This window comes from Eublepharis macularius, chromosome 2 (assembly GCF_028583425.1).
Source record: "Eublepharis macularius isolate TG4126 chromosome 2, MPM_Emac_v1.0, whole genome shotgun sequence".
Lineage (NCBI taxonomy): Eukaryota > Metazoa > Chordata > Lepidosauria > Squamata > Eublepharidae > Eublepharis > Eublepharis macularius.
In genome coordinates this window covers 142,612,388-142,628,189 of record NC_072791.1, presented here as the reverse complement: position 1 = coordinate 142,628,189, position 15,802 = coordinate 142,612,388, and the positions used below count along the sequence as shown (strand labels likewise).

General features: G+C 42.1%; 1 protein-coding gene across 1 annotated transcript in view; it reads right to left on the bottom strand.

Moving 5' to 3' along the window:
- IGHMBP2 (immunoglobulin mu DNA binding protein 2) overlaps positions 1-15,802 on the bottom strand; it is a 140,100-nt gene that overhangs the window by 20,523 nt on the left and 103,775 nt on the right. The window contains exons 10-11 of the mRNA XM_054970107.1: positions 6,454-6,572; positions 709-803 (exon numbers count right to left, since the gene is read on the bottom strand). Of these exons, the coding sequence (XP_054826082.1) occupies positions 709-803; positions 6,454-6,572 (214 nt within the window). The remainder of the gene's footprint in view (positions 1-708; positions 804-6,453; positions 6,573-15,802) is intronic.

Below are 15,802 nucleotides of genomic sequence, written 5' to 3'. Positions count from 1 at the left end.
ATATCTTAAGGACCACCTTCTCCCATATCAGCCTATTTGTCCACTCTTGTTATCTTCAGGTTCTGAAGAAGTGAGCTGTGGCTCACGAAAGCTCAAAACTTACAAATTTTGTTAGTCTTATAAGGTGCTACTGGACTCTTGCTCTTTTTTACAATCTCACAGAAATAACACATGAGCCACATTAAGCTCAGAGAATAAGATGCACAAGGCTGACCCCAACAGCACATGGTGACACACACGGCTGTTGGCATAGACAAAAGTAGCTGACAATCAATAAAATGCTAATGTTGATTATTTTACCATTTATGCACATATAGGCAAGTTCTTATGCTTCTCTACTTGGTTTGTCACTGAATGATGAAGCATTTTTTTTCATTTCCTTCTCACTTCCCTCCCTAAGGTGTGTAAAGTATGACCACTCTTGATTAATTTAATTAACTATCAAAACAGATGAGCTGAGAAACAGGGTCAGAACTAAGCTTACCTCTATAAGACTGCCTGAGCAAAAGAGCAAGCTCAGCCCATTCAAAGTCAAGGAAAATGCAGGCGATGTGGTTTCCACTGGTACACTGGATTTGTAGCACTAGAGACACTGAAAGGGTGGGTTGTGCATTTGGAATATTCAGCACTATCTAGATGGGCAACTTGGATTTCCTACTAGATTTTAACTGTTTTTTAAATGTTGGGGGCCATAACAGATGCACTCACCTGGAGATTATAAGGAGCTATGACAGCAACGTCTCTTGCTTTTACACCAGCTCTTACCAGAGCTTGTACATGCAAGCCAACAAGATGCACTTCACCTAGAAGGGTAGAACCAAGCCCAGCTGTGATTCAAGAGCCAGAAAATTATCCTGCATACAAGCAGCCTGATTCAAGATAAAATATCCAATTTGACAAGTAGTGGAGAAAGGCAACTTTTCATTTCCCATATTAACTAAAATCCAGTCTTTAAATTCATGATATACCTTCAGACCATTCTGCAGAACAGTAAAAAATATAGGAAACCAAAGAAGATGGGACATATTCAGACAAATCGTTTTGCAAATTATTTACCAGATACATAATATACACTGAGTACATCATAAACATTTGTTGGACTATCATTTGGGACTTTCTTGGGTTCTGAGTTTTAGTGATTTGTTTTATAATAATTGCTTGCTTTTAATTAATGTTAATAAATGGCCTTGAACGACCAGGCATGTTAATAATTTCAATACAGGTGCTGAGGGTATAAACAATGGCCACCCCATCTCCTACACAGAGAGTGCTTCCATGCTTGTATATGTTGACCACCTCATGCATTTATCTGACACAAATTTTTGCCCATGTACATAGTCTGGGATGGGTGTGGATTGCATGAACATGCAATAAAAATAGTATTTGTAGGACTTTTGCAGGTTATGATCTTGACACTGATTTCTCATTCAGTCCTATGTGGAAGTGCCTTCTGTCTAGGAACTGGACTCATTAAACACATATCAAAAGAAGTGGCCGCAACTTGGGCCTTTCTTTATAAGTTCTTCTTTTCATGCACATATTTCTTCTTCTCAGTTGAGGCTTCCCAGTTTAAACATGTGATCTCCCATTGTGTTCTTGTGAGAATACAGAAAACTGTATGCAGACAAGATGCCCCCACCATCCATCACCTGTTTCTTGTTAACACAGTCTAAAATTCCCAAAAGAATGCTTCTATACTGCTAGTGGTCTCCAGTCATGCCAGAAACTGTTCTGTTTATTTAAGACAGAGACAAAACTTCATAGCATTGCTAAGCTGATCTACAGCTCTAATGCTCAGGGCTGGGGCCTTCCCTTCTTGTTCTATATGCCATTAGCACAGTCAAGCACTTGCTGTCTCATTAACTGCAGGGATTTCTGCCTTGTATAGGAAAAGATCTGACAAAGTTCCATTTGCTGAGGCAATTAAAGTAAAAGCTCTTTTTCAGCTATGCAGTACCTCAAAGCATGTGAGAATGTTTCAAGCACTGCCTGTCCTTTCACAGTCTGTGTTGCAATTCAAGCGTTCTCATCTGTCTTTTTCCTGAACTCCCTTCACCCTACTTGAAAGGCCAGGAGCCTGGATTAGATAAACTTTCAGCACTGGGATAGCAATTCTTACCTCTTTCCCATTCCTATTCAGAAAATGCACAAGATCCCATTTTGCAGGGTCTCAATAAACACTGACTAGTGAAGTCAGATTTTGATCCCAAATGGGGATCAGGGCAATACTGTATTCCCTTTTGCAAGGGTGGGGGAGCAACAATATAATCCAAAAGATTGCAGTCATTAGTGGCCTACGGTCAACCCACAAATTAGTGCCAAACTACAGCTTAGTAGATAACCCTGTTCTTATTCTACAATATATTATTATTCAGAACTTGTCAAATAAAATATGTGTGTTGAAAAAAATGCACTGACTTCTTTCTGTCACCCTTACTTTAAAAACAAATTAGATTCTCAGGAGTCTACAAGTCACACACTTGCCCTTTAGAGAGCGAACATCCATCCATCCATCCATCCATCCATCCATCCATCCATCCATCCATCCATCTTTTATGGCCAGTTGGGAGGGGAATTTTGGGAACACCTGTGTACATTTAGGCTGATCTTCTGTTTCCCTTCCTGTTTGCGGCTGAAAAACCTTTGGGTGTAGCCAGAGGCACAAGCCTTTTATCAAGAGCCAAAGTTCTCTTAGCCCTTGGCTTGTAGCCTGTGGCCCTGAGTGAACTGACCAGAGAACTGAGGCTCAGTCCAGGATGTATTATATTGTACTTGGGAATTTTGTTGTTTGTTTATATTATTTTTAAATTATATTTTTGTAAGCCAATCTGGGTAAACTGATACATACATTTCTTTGTTTCAACATTTCTATCCACCTCTGTGTGCTTGAAGAGGATTACAAGAACAGTAACCAACAGTACAAACACAAAACTACAGAAGCATCACCTCTCAGTGGGTAGCAGTCAAGAGTTATTTGAGAAATCTAACTAATCACCATCACAAAGCATTGACAAACAGATTGGCTTTATGGCACTTTCTGAAGTGCACAGATGAGAGGCATAACTGAATCCCTTGACGAGGCTCACTTGACAATCTTGGGCAACCATTGAAAAGATCCTGTTACATGCTATAGATGTTCCTGTAAGGAGCATGAACAATAGCTCTCAAAGATTACCTAAGTAGGCAAAGGATGGCTCATTTGGGAAGAGATGTTTGTTAAGACAGGAGGTCCTGGGCTGCGAAGGGCTTTAAACATTTCTAAGGCCACCTTGAAATGAGGCTGGAATCAGAGTGGCAGTCAATATAGTTTATGACTTACTCCCCTGTAAAATACTTTAACACCTATTTTCCACTCTAGGTTACAAGGAAACCAAAGCAGCTTTCATCATTGCTTATATTTACTATTTATATAACTGGTTTATTGCAGCCTTTGCAAAGCTTGACATTAGGATAGATTTCTACAGTGAAGTCTATTTATAAAAAAAGTACTGAAACTGTTTGCTTAAAAAGGGAGAAGCACCCTTAAAAAGCAGTGTAAACCTTTGCTGCAGCAGGATGTATCTTAAGAGACACACAAGGTTGACATTTTACATTAGCTAAGCTTGTGTAAGCAAACTTTTAAAGAAAAAGGATAGGTCACTGCCGAAAGAAAAGTATCATTGAATAGTCTCCAATGAGGCGGAGATTAATCAACCACAAGTTTTCCACAGCTTTTCCCTGTCAGAAGGAAGGTAGAAAGCACATTGCTGCTCACCATTTGCCACATCTTAAGAGGCAAGTAGCTATCTATGCTTTTATGGGTAAGTTAAGGCTAGAATTCAGCGGTTGCTTTCTATAAAGGAACTTCAACTGCATTACATCAGACTTATTTCTAGGTATACCTTATATGACTGGACTCTTAACAGCTTCCATCGCATCAGCTAGCTCACACCCAGCTAAATTATTTAATGTAGTCCGTTCATTGGTCTCCCAATCAGGTGGAGACCATCAAAAGTTGAATTTGGAGATAAGCTGTGAGGCTTTTGCGAGCTTTTTTACTGATAAGATCTTGCTTCTCCGCCGCGACTTACCAGCCACAGTTGATACAGTAAATGAACTAGAGGCCCCTTGGCCGTCTTTGGGACCCATATTAGATCATTTCAGCCCTCTTTTCAGGGAAGAGGTGGACAGGATTCTGCAGATGGTACGGCCTACCACATGCCCCTTGGACCCATGCCCGTCATGGCCGGTGAAAGCCAGTGTTGACGGGCTTCAGGATTCCTTGGAGGTGATTATAAACCTGTCCTTGAGCTCTGGGGTTTTTCCCAAGGCGCTGAAGGAAGCTGTGGTATGGCCTCTTCTGAAGAAATCATCATTAGATCCTGCTGACCTGCTCAATTACCGACTGGTTTTCAGCCTTCCGTTTTTGAGGAAGGTGATTGAGCGGGCGGCAGAGAAGCAACTGCAGAATTTCCTGAAGGAGACCTTGGCTCTAGACCCCTCCCAGTCTGGTTTCCGCCCGGGACATGGGGTCGAGACATTGCTGGTCGTCCTCACAGACGATCTCCGCAGACATCTGGATCAGGGCGGATCAGCACTGCTGATTTTACTGGATCTGTCAGCAGCGTTTGATACGGTCGATTATGAGCTTTTGACCCACCGCCTTGCCGATGTGGGGATTCAGGGGACAGCACTGCAGTGGCTGGTCTCCTTTCTCCATGATCGGGGACAGAGCGTGGCGCTTGGGAAGAGAGTGTCATCTCGTAGGCCACTGGTATATGGTGTGCCACAGGGAGCGATGCTCTCTCCATTATTATTTAATATCTATATGCGCCCCCTTGCCCGGCTGGTGCGGAGTTTCGGGCTTGGGTCTCACCAATACGCGGATGACACCCAGCTTTATCTGTTGTTGGACGGGCGGCCTGGATCGGCTCCTGATGCCCTGGAGCGTGCTTTTGAGGCTGTGGCTGGTTGGTTGAGACAACGTCGGCTGAAATTGAATCCCACGAAGACGGAGGTCCTGTATGTGAGTCGTGGGGAGATGGCTTTGGGACCCTGGCTTCCTACACTTGATGGGGCAGCACTTACACTGGCCCTGAGAGTTAGGAGCCTGGGGGTGATTCTGGATTCATCCCTGAAGATGGAGGACCAGATCATGCAGTTGCCAGGTCTTCCTTTTATCATCTTCGGCAGGCCAGGCAGCTTGCCCCTTATTTGTCTCCCCGTGACTTGACTACAGTGGTCCAAACAATGGTCACCTCTAGGTTGGATTACTGTAACACGCTCTACGCTGGGCTTCCCTTGGGCCTGATCCGGTGGTTACAGCCAGTACAGAATGCAGCAGCGCGGGTCATTGCTGAAGCACCGGTGTGGGAGCATATTACACCGGTGCTATGCCAGCTGAATTGGCTGCCAGTGGAGTACCGAATCAGGTTCAAGGTTTTGGTGTTAACCTACAAAGCCCTATGTGGACTGGGACCGACGTATCTGAGGGACCGTCTCTCACCATATGAGCCCTGGAGGACTCTCCGCTCTGGTGGAAAACATCTTTTAAGTTTCCCTGGCCCTAGGGAGGTCCGCCTGGCGTCGACCAGGGCCAGGGCCTTTTCGGTCCTGGCCCCGGCCTGGTGGAATGCTCTTTCTTGCGAAACAAGGGCCCAGCAAGATTTGCTTGCATTTCGCCGGGCCTGTAAGACAGAGTTATTCTGCCAGGCATATGGCTGACGCTGGGCGGTGCCCCCCCCATGGAGGGGGGGTGAAACCATCACCCCTATGCGAACACAGATGGCGGTATGAACCGCTGTGCAGTATGAACCGTAACATTTAATGCTTTTAAATGTTTTTAAATTTATTATTTAATGCTTTTAAATGTTTTAATGGTGGGTGATGTTTGTATTTTGTTATCCGCCCTGAGCCTACGAAAGCGGGGAGGGCGGAATATAAATATAATAAATTAAATTAAATTAAATTAACATGCATACTTGAGGATCTGGAACTCACAATTGACTTTTCTATATGTACTATTAGACTTTTTGGTACATTTGTAAATCAGAACGATATGCCAGGCTTTGAAGAAAGATAAACATTCTGAGGAAAGATCAACCATTGCTCCAAAATTCCAAAGAATAAACAGTAATAACACAGTAATAAAAACATTAAGAATAAGCTCTCCAGAACAATCACATCTTCAATTTACACCAGAAAGCCAAAAGGGACGTGTGAACTGTACCTCTAAGTGTACAACCTGGACAAGCAACAAAGAATGCCAGCCTCACATCCCTCGACAAAGGTTTTATCAGCATGGCCCTACTAATCAACCTCGGATCTCAGGTAGATTCACATAAGTAGATGTGGTCCATCAAGTAATTTGCATTCAAGCTATTAAACGCCAAAACCAGATCAAAGCAAAGAGGGAGCCATAATGGATTCCAATGGTAGGGGGGACATTCTTAGTAGCAGACAAAGAAACCGTACCTTGATTCCCTTTAGACTGTTCATCTTCCACTTCGAGTTCAAATAAGCCACAGCCAGCTGTATCTATAAGTAGCAATGGAATACTAGTGTCTTCTGTAGAAGCCACTCCAGGAAGGTCCCTGACAAATTATTACAAAGAGCAAGGAGTTAACATCATTCAAGTATTATTTGGAGACCAGCAAAAGAACTAATCTGCTTTTTAAACCATGACACAATTTGATGAAGAATATTCTACAAAGTCTCCAGGAGCCAGTTCAGCGGATCCTTGACTCTGTGGATTCTATTAAGTTCTTTCATTACTTACTAGCATGGAACCTCCTATTTTCACACGGTCTGTAGCAGCTTATAATGCCACAAGGTCAAGTACACGGAGAAGAGAATCAAGTCCACCACAAAGTCTGGTAAACTCGTGCTTTTTTCCTTCACTTCATCTCACGACTAAGGGAACCTAGCGGCATGCCCTTGGTCACTTCTGCTCTGTGCCAAGCAATGGAAATGGGATCAGAAGGTCTACATTTTGATAGGTTATCATGTGGTTAAGAATTATATATCCCACTCTACAACAAAAATCACTGCAGAATTGCTGTCACTCTGCCCAGAGGCATCAATTCACCATTGCTTAATTTTACTTACCTTTCCAGTGTGCACATCCCCCACCCATCCCACAAATATCCAGGAGATAAGTCTGCACTGGAAACATAACAGGAGCAGAAAATTGAAGTGGAATTACATGTATTTATATGTAATATTTTTAATATATGAAGAGACCACAGAATAAAACTCTTGAGTTCTTTGCCTGTTTTCCTATCACTCAACTGCCATTACAGAATTCATATTCAGAGTTGTCAATACAAATTGCTGTGTAAATGCTAAATCCTGAGGTAATAATTTAATTTTTTTTAAGTTTATTTTTTTCTTCTCCCAAATCTAGGTTTACTACACATTTGAAGCGAGAAATCATAAAAAAAATGTTCTAGTGCGATTATTTTTAGCACTGACAACTGGCTGTACATACCATGAAACATACCATGATCTACAAGTTAGTTTCCATACAAAGTCACATGCAAAAAGAGTACAAATACTACAACAAATATTTTGGTGTCAAACTACATTTGTTCACACAAGATTAAAATGTTTTTGGCCTAAGATTCAACCCTTTCCTACCATCTACATAAAGATAATAAACCTTTCCTCCCTTCAGTTCTTTTACTTGTTTACTCGAGAATCTCCAGTTTCTGTGGATATTATGGACACTGGGGGAAGTTTCTGATTATACTCAGAGATCGTTCTCTGAGTGCCTAGATTGCATTTCTGAAGCTATAGGTATATACTCCTGGGCTCTGAGCCGAGCACTTACAAAATCATCTAAAAGACAGGCTCAAGTCTCAGGTTCACACTTGATTGCCTTTTGAATGACATTGATCAAATGAACAGTCTGAATCAGTGGGGACTCTGTTTTGATTGCAATCATCCCTTGTTAAAAGGGCATTGGCAACATGTAACATTAAAGCTCTTGCCTTGCCTCTCTTTTGTCATAGAATAAGTGATCCTATAACCAGTAACATCTCTGAGGCGGTAAAGTTTATGGTTCTCAAGTAAACAAGTAAAAGAACTGAAGGGAAGAAAAATTTATTCTTTTTCCACTTGTGGGAGTATGCTCCATCATTTGATCTTTGATGAAAGATCTTTGTATGAAATCCCCAGGAGAGGGATTGAACCCTAAACAGAACGGAACTACTGTATTTTAATTCACTGGTATCTACTTTTAATTCACTTTTATCTCCGATTCACCCTTTGAACTTAACAAAGAAAGTGTTTAAGAGTTTTTAACGTAGGATAATTGGTTGTGTAAACAGATTACAAGTGTGCTGCACATTCTGTGGTAGTATTATTCAGAAATTGTTATCTTGACATTTAGAATACTTGAGTCCAGTTATGAAAAAAATTAATACATGGATTTAGTAACCCTGACAGAGTGGCTATTGTTTACTTATCGCAAAGGGTTAATTTATAGTATTTGTGCTATCCCATTAGAAATCTTTTTTTCCTGCAGCTATGAGGGCTTTTTAGTTTTAAATGGGCCCACAAGTCTTATATTAAAACACACATGTCCTCTTTGGAATACCTCAGATCACCTGACAGGAATATGGACTAACTTCTTTAGGCTCCAGCTCTTCCTTCTCAAATATAGAAAAAGAATGCATCAAAACTTCTGGCTGTAAAAATAACACAATTCTCAATAAATACATCATGTGAGAATTGAATCTCATTTCAATAATGCCATGCTTCCACCATGTAGCTGCTTGTACTTTTTAAAACTCAGAGGCAAATGAAGTGTCTTTTGATGTATTATAAGAGACAATGTTTTGACAGTTGTGATATTAGAAAAAGGCACAACACACAGTCCTGGTAACCTCAAACAGGATGCTGTTTAAACATTAGTCCTCAATTTTAAGAAACCATATTAAAACCTACATTTGTTGTAAAAGCCTTTTAAAAGGGATCTCAGTATGACTGTGAGTTAATGAGACCTATATTTATTGGTTTTTTGAATGTTGTGGAAAATAACCAGCTTTGATTGTTTATGGTGATAAGAGAAATGTGTTGTAGGGATGTGCACCAAATTCCACCCCTCCCCCCAAGAAATATGGATTCAGGATCCAGGGATCCCCAAAAATTTGGAATTCCCAGAATTCAGGACAGATTCTCTAATTCCATTTGACTGTATCAGAGAAATTTGAAGTAATTTGGCCATTGTTTCCTATGGAAATGAATCTGGAGCTATCCAGATGGCTGGAGAGGTCATTTTTAAAGTAAACACCATCAAATTTGCAGGGAACTTATTACTGATTATCCTCTAAAGACTTCCCAAATTTCATGAATATTGTACCCTGGGGGCCAACTCTATGGGCCCCCAAACAAGGTGCCCCCAGCCACTCTCTGGGAAAGCCCAACAGAACTGATCTGAAGCAAGGGAATGAAATCCCCCCCAGAACCAAAGTGACACAAGGGCACCAACATCACACCAGAGAATCGCATCCTTTCTACCCAAGCCAAACTGAAGCAAGGAACACTGTTGCAATGTAGCGCAGCAGAACCAGTGTGTCATTCATAGCAGTCAAGTAACCGAAGGGAGGCTACAAAGCCAAGGAAATCCCAAAAAGATCTTTCTTTTACACTTTAACACAATTTATTTAATTGTAACTGTCTCTCTATCAAATTCCGTCACTGTTTCAGCAATATTCAATGGGGGTGAAAGAAAGAACCCCTGTCCTTCTAGAGACAAGAGGACACCTTAAATGCATACAATGAGGGACGTTAAAGATTGAGTCAATATTTAGAGTGATACAATATTTATAGTAATTCAAACAGTCCAAAAGAGAATTGCCGAAGAGTTGTAGTGCTAAACAGCATCCGTTGATTGAGTCAATGGCGTGTGTTCTCCGCTGGAGCACGATGAGGAGGACTAGGAAGCGATTTTTAAAGTGGCAATGATTTTTAAAGTGGCAATGTCTCCCAACGTGTGGGCCCCACACTGAATTTGTGGGCTGCAGAAAAAACGTCCTTATGAAGTGGATCTCCCTCAAGTAGTATTAGGTAACCGCATGAGGAAAGGTACACACAAAGGCGGGAGAAACACTCCTCAGGGGCGCCAAAGGAACGGACGGTTTGCACTTTATTTTCGGCTATGACATCAATTTAGAGTCGTGGACTAAAGGCAGGCTACGAGTTTGCCCGGCATCAAAATCACTCGTTTCAAGTGTTGTATTTACTCTTCTTCAGGCCAAATTTTCACTATAAATATAATGAAAGTAATTTTAACTACTTTTAATTACTATGGACTGTAAGATACTTCTGTTTTAAAACTGTAAATAATATAAACTTACATAGTCTCTTCATCCAAGTTTTTCCATATGGTCGCTTGACTGTTCTATCAACCAGATTGTAATCAGGTGGCTTCTGTACTAACAGATGTATTTTTAAAGGGGCGCTCATCGCCATTCATCCTTGCTTTAAAGTGACCGCTGCCGTTCATTTGTTCCCAACAGGCTTGTATACAAAAAGTTTTGGCTATCAAATTAGCCCAGTTCGTTTGTTTCCCCAGAAAATTTTTACAACCACATTTGTCTGATTCAGTACAACATTCGGTCTCCTTATTTACTTATCAACCTATTATTACAATGAAGGAACAACAATAAATAATGAACATTATAAATAGTACAAATGTTAATTTTAAATTTATAGATAATACAAATATTAATTTTAAATATTAAATATTAGTTATAATCCAATTTTAAAACATTTTTATACGCTTTTTAATGGAAATTTTGTTGCACATCTAGAATTTATTTAAAAATACCATTATTAAATTTTTTTATATAATTCATAAATAATTTTACAATTTATTTAATAAATTTGTAAACAACTATATTATATGAAAGGTGATAAGTCTAGTTCATGATTTAAGCCTTGTGGTATTAAAATCTAATCTAAAAATCCACCTAGCTTCTAGCTGTAGCAGTGTTCGATGGACTTCCTGTGATCTGGTTGACTCGAGCACCTCTATCACTGAGAATTTAAATTCACGCTCATGATTATGTGTAGAGATAAAGTGCTGAGTTAATTCATAGCAGCCAGGCAGAAGTTGGAGCCAGTGAGGAAACACCAGAGAAAATTTTCCCCATAGAGAATAATGGAGAGTGGCTTATTTGGGGGCACCTTATTTGTTGGCCCATAGAATTAGCACCCAGGGTCCAATCGTCATGAAACTTGGAGAGGGGGGTCTTTAGAGGACAGTTAGGAGTAGGTTCTCTGTAAATTTGGTGGAGTTTGCTTAAAAAATTAACTCCCTCCCTGCAAAAAAAAGTATTGAACTGCTGTTTCTTTGCAGGGAAACAGTAATGGAAACAGTCCACTAGTGATTCCCAAATTTACCTGAATTAAACTGAATTTATTTGGTTGAAAAATTTTGGGATCCCGAATCTGATTTGGGATTCTCTAATTTGATTCGAGAAAGCTGAATTTTGCCAAATCAGCAAAAAATTCAGCCTTTTCCTGAATCCTGAACCAGAATTGCATGCCTCTAATCCGTTGCTGATCTGGGAACAGAACCCAGAATTTCAAAATACATGAACAAAGGCCTTCACACAATTATTCTGGAACATTCCCCTAAACTACGCATGCATTCTTCGCTACATTTGCACTCTGCTGGGAACAAACCTGTAGCATGCCAATCCTAACAATATTTCTTTGAAAAAAAGCTGTACTGAATCCATCCACAGTAAACACATCTACTGTGCAAATGTAAGCATAATATACCCTTCTGAGTCCACTCACTGGGCTTGCAGTTCAAGTCCCATTTTTCAAATAATCTTTTAAGATTCAAATCTTTGAAAACTGACTTCTACTTAGCTTAGAGATATTGTTAGTGGTCCACCAAAACACATACACAGGATGATTTCCACTGGTCCATTGTTATTCATCATCACTTATGGAAAATATATTAGGAAACATTCCACCTGCCCTTCAACTGGAGAGCTCAGCAAAAGTGGCTCCATTTGGATGCATACAGGATCTGTGCAGCATGCACAGGATCCAGAAAAGGAATAAGCTCAGTTCAGACAACACATGAAACATGATTTAACTATAGTTAAGTGTAATTGTCAGAATGTGGGCCACTCCACCAACTATGGTTAGGGTATATCAAGCCAGATCTGAGGATGGATTACTAACTATAGTAAGTTCTAACTCTGTGTGGTATACAAGTGCAGGCATTCTGTAATCCTGGTTTCTTCCCAGACTAAAAAAGAAGGAAATGAAAACAGAATTTGCTGAGGCAAACCTGGATTTGAGTGGTTGTCTGCAAGCTGAATTCTTGTTTCACAAACTAATCATAGTTAAAATAAACCAGAGTGTCTAGTGATATATGAACTGAGCCATGGTGTTCTTTGAATCTCAAGATGGTCACTGGTTCAGTCGATGGAACATGGCACTTCTCTGTTGCTGCATTGCCTCCTCATGGGCCTGCCGTCTCTGTCGGGTGAGGGGAGAACTTGGAGGACTAGTTGTCCAGCACCTGGCCCTATAAGGCTGAGGACTGCCTGCCCTTGATTCTGGCATGTTGGCAGTGTTTCCTGGAGCTGAGCATTTAGGAGTAAGTTCTTTGACTGAGGCCTCGGGATCCAGGGGCCCAAGTCCAGAAGAGGCTCTGGGTCAAGGAGGGGTCTAGTGGTGCTGGGTGTTGTCTGAGCTTCCCGGTCATCCCTCATAATGGGTTCTGGCTCGTCTTGGTCATCATTTGAAGAAACTGCACTGGTGTCTGGCTCAGGCAGGTTAATGACAATAGCCACTTAGATCATAGAACAGAACATCTGGCTTAGAGGCTTCTTCATTATTTTGAAGCCTGAGGAGAGGCCTTGCACAGTGACTACAGAGACTTTTGCTACTAACCAAAGTCACTAATGTCTTCCATTGTGAGGGATACTTATTTTTCAAAAGCCTTCTAGTGGAGGGACTGTGGCTTACTCTTAGAGCTTTGCATGCATCAGGTCGCAGGTTCAATCCCTGACAGCTCTAGTTGTAAATACCTTGCATAGCAGAGCTGAAAAAGGCTCCCTCCCCTGCACTTCAGCATCTGGAGAGTGCTGCCAATCAGAGGGGACAAATTGAACTGACATCAGCCCATGGTCTGATGTCTCATCTAGAGAGACTCTCAGACAGCTTCATTTGTTTCATACCGCACAACTCTTCAAACAGGTTGGACTCAGTCTGATACAAATTTCCTGGCATGGCCAGGGGCACTCAAGAAGTATGTGTATCACTCAGAATGCACGATACAGAAAGCCTGTATTGCATGCTAAATAAACATATGAAATTTGGTGGGGGGGGGTGCAGGAAGGGTGGGCTCCAGCTCTTCCACTCCCCATTGCCTTTGTTTTGTCCATCATTTAATTAGCACACAACTCCCAACTTTTCCTTCTCACTGGCACATTGGCTCCTTGACAGGTTGGATGGAGGGAGTACCAGAAATGCATCACCAGCCCCTCTTTCTCCAAATCAACTGTCATTTCCTCTTACATGCGCTAACCATAATAATTCAGAACTTGAGAAGACTGGAAAACTTGTTGATGTATGTTCAATTATGGAACATCTAATAATAATTTCTCATGTCTATCGCTGGACTAGTGATGACTGTACTTCCCTTAGCTTTATTTAGAATTGACTCAATAATGAAGAGCTTTCCCATCGAGCATTACTGGAGAGAAGACATGGACACGAATCAAAACAAACTTGAACCATGGGGTTCGTGGGTTTTCACCAACCAGTTTGTGGGGTTTAAATGCCCCTTTCTGGCTGCTTAGCCACAGGGAAAGGGGCATTTAATCATTTAAAGGGCCCTTTCCTGTGACTTGCAAGAGGCAGGTCCCTTTAAACTATCAGCTGGCAGGCGGCAGGGGGGATTCCCCCCTGCCAGCTGATAGTTTAAAAGGACCTGCTGCTTGCAAGCAGCAGGGCCCTTTGAATGGCCCAAACCCCAGCCCCCAGCCCCACACTTAACTTGCTGCTGGGGTGGTGGAGGCTGCGGCCCAGCCGCCCTGCAGGCCCATGGCCTCCTCCTGCAAGGGGCGGGAAGGCCGTTTTCGGACTCCTCTGCTGCCCTGCGGGTCCGCAGGGCAGCAAATGAGGCCAAAAACGGCCTTTGCACCCCTCAAATGGCTGTGGCGGCCATTTGAGGGGCGCAAAGGCCATTTTTGGCCTCCTTCACCGCCCTATGGGCCCGCGGCGGCCATTTGAGGGGCAAGGATGCCGTTTTCAGCCTCCTCTGCTGCTCTGCGGGCCCGTGTAGCAGCGGAAGAGGCCAAAAACGGCCTTCCCGCCCCTCGTAGGAGGTGGCCGCGGGCCCACAGGGCGGCTCCATCACCCCAGCAGCAACATAAGTGTGGGGCTGGTGGTGTGTGGATTGGGGTGGGGGCTGGGGGGCAGAGTTTGGGCCATTTAAAGGGCCCTGCCGCTTGCAAGCAGTTCCCTTTAAACTATCAGCTGGCACGCGGCGAGGAGGGAATCCCCCCTGCTGCCTGCCAGCTGATAGTTTAAAGGGCCCTGCCGCTTGCAAGCAGAAGGAAAAGTTTAAATGGCCATTTCCCCAGGGAAATGGCCATTTAAACTGCCCCTTTAATTCGAACCAAACGAACCAGTAGACAGTTTGTGAAAGTTTGTGGAAACGAGCTTCCATGAACCACTGGTTCATAAACCACAAACCGGCGTGGTTCGTGCATTTTTTTGGTTCATATTTAGGTTTGTGCCCATTTCTACCGGATAGTGTTGATACAGACACACTGATGCTGCCATCGTTTCTATCAATAACATGTATGAAGAGGTAGAGAGGGATTTGTGTCTTCAAATATGACACATGTCTGCGAAGGATAGCTAGCACCTTAGAAGAAATTCAAATTGTACTTGACAGTTGGAAAGTTAGGTTGAAGACTGTAAAATTGCAGACAGAGATGCAAAGTTGTGCATTTTGGGAAAAAGAATCACAGAGGTACAGCCTGGGTGATACCGGTCTTGGCAGCAGTACATGTGAAAAGGATCTTGGGGATACAATCATTCATAAATTGAGCATGATGCAGCTGTGTGAAGCAGCTACTAAAAAGGCTAATGTTATTTTAGGCTGCATTAATAGAAGCGAAGTATACAAGTCACAAGAAGTATTCATTCCACTGTAATCGGATCTGACTTTATCTAGAGTACTGCATCCAGTTCTATGGTGCCACAATTTAACAAGTTGTTAGAATGGGTTCTGAAAAACGTAATGAAAATAGCTAGATGCCTAGAAAACAAACCTAACATAGAAAGGGTGTAGGAAATGAGCATGTTTTAACCTAGAGAAGGTGGAGGGGAGACATGATGGCACTCTTCAACTATCTGAACAGCTATCACATAGAAAAGAGCAAAGACTTGTTCTCTGCCACTCCACAAAGCAAGACTAAATCTAAGAGGGCTGATTTCAGTTGATCATTAGAAGAAACTCCCTACTGGTAAGAACACTGACATACTGGGGGTGGCATGGAGAAGGAGGCTATCCATCACTGGAGGTTTTCAAGCAGGGACTGGACAAATATCTATTGGGAATGTTCTAGGTTTGGATTTTCTCCGCTTGAACATGGGGTTGGCCTAGATGGACCATCAGGCCCTTCGCAATGTATGATTCATCAAGAGTAAGTGGTTAACTTCAAAGGTCTTCTGCACTTGTGCCTATCACATAAGTGGCTTTGGGCATGTAATCTGCTATGATCAATTACACACAAAATCTCATTTTACATTCTGAGCCACAGAATAACTGTTTGGG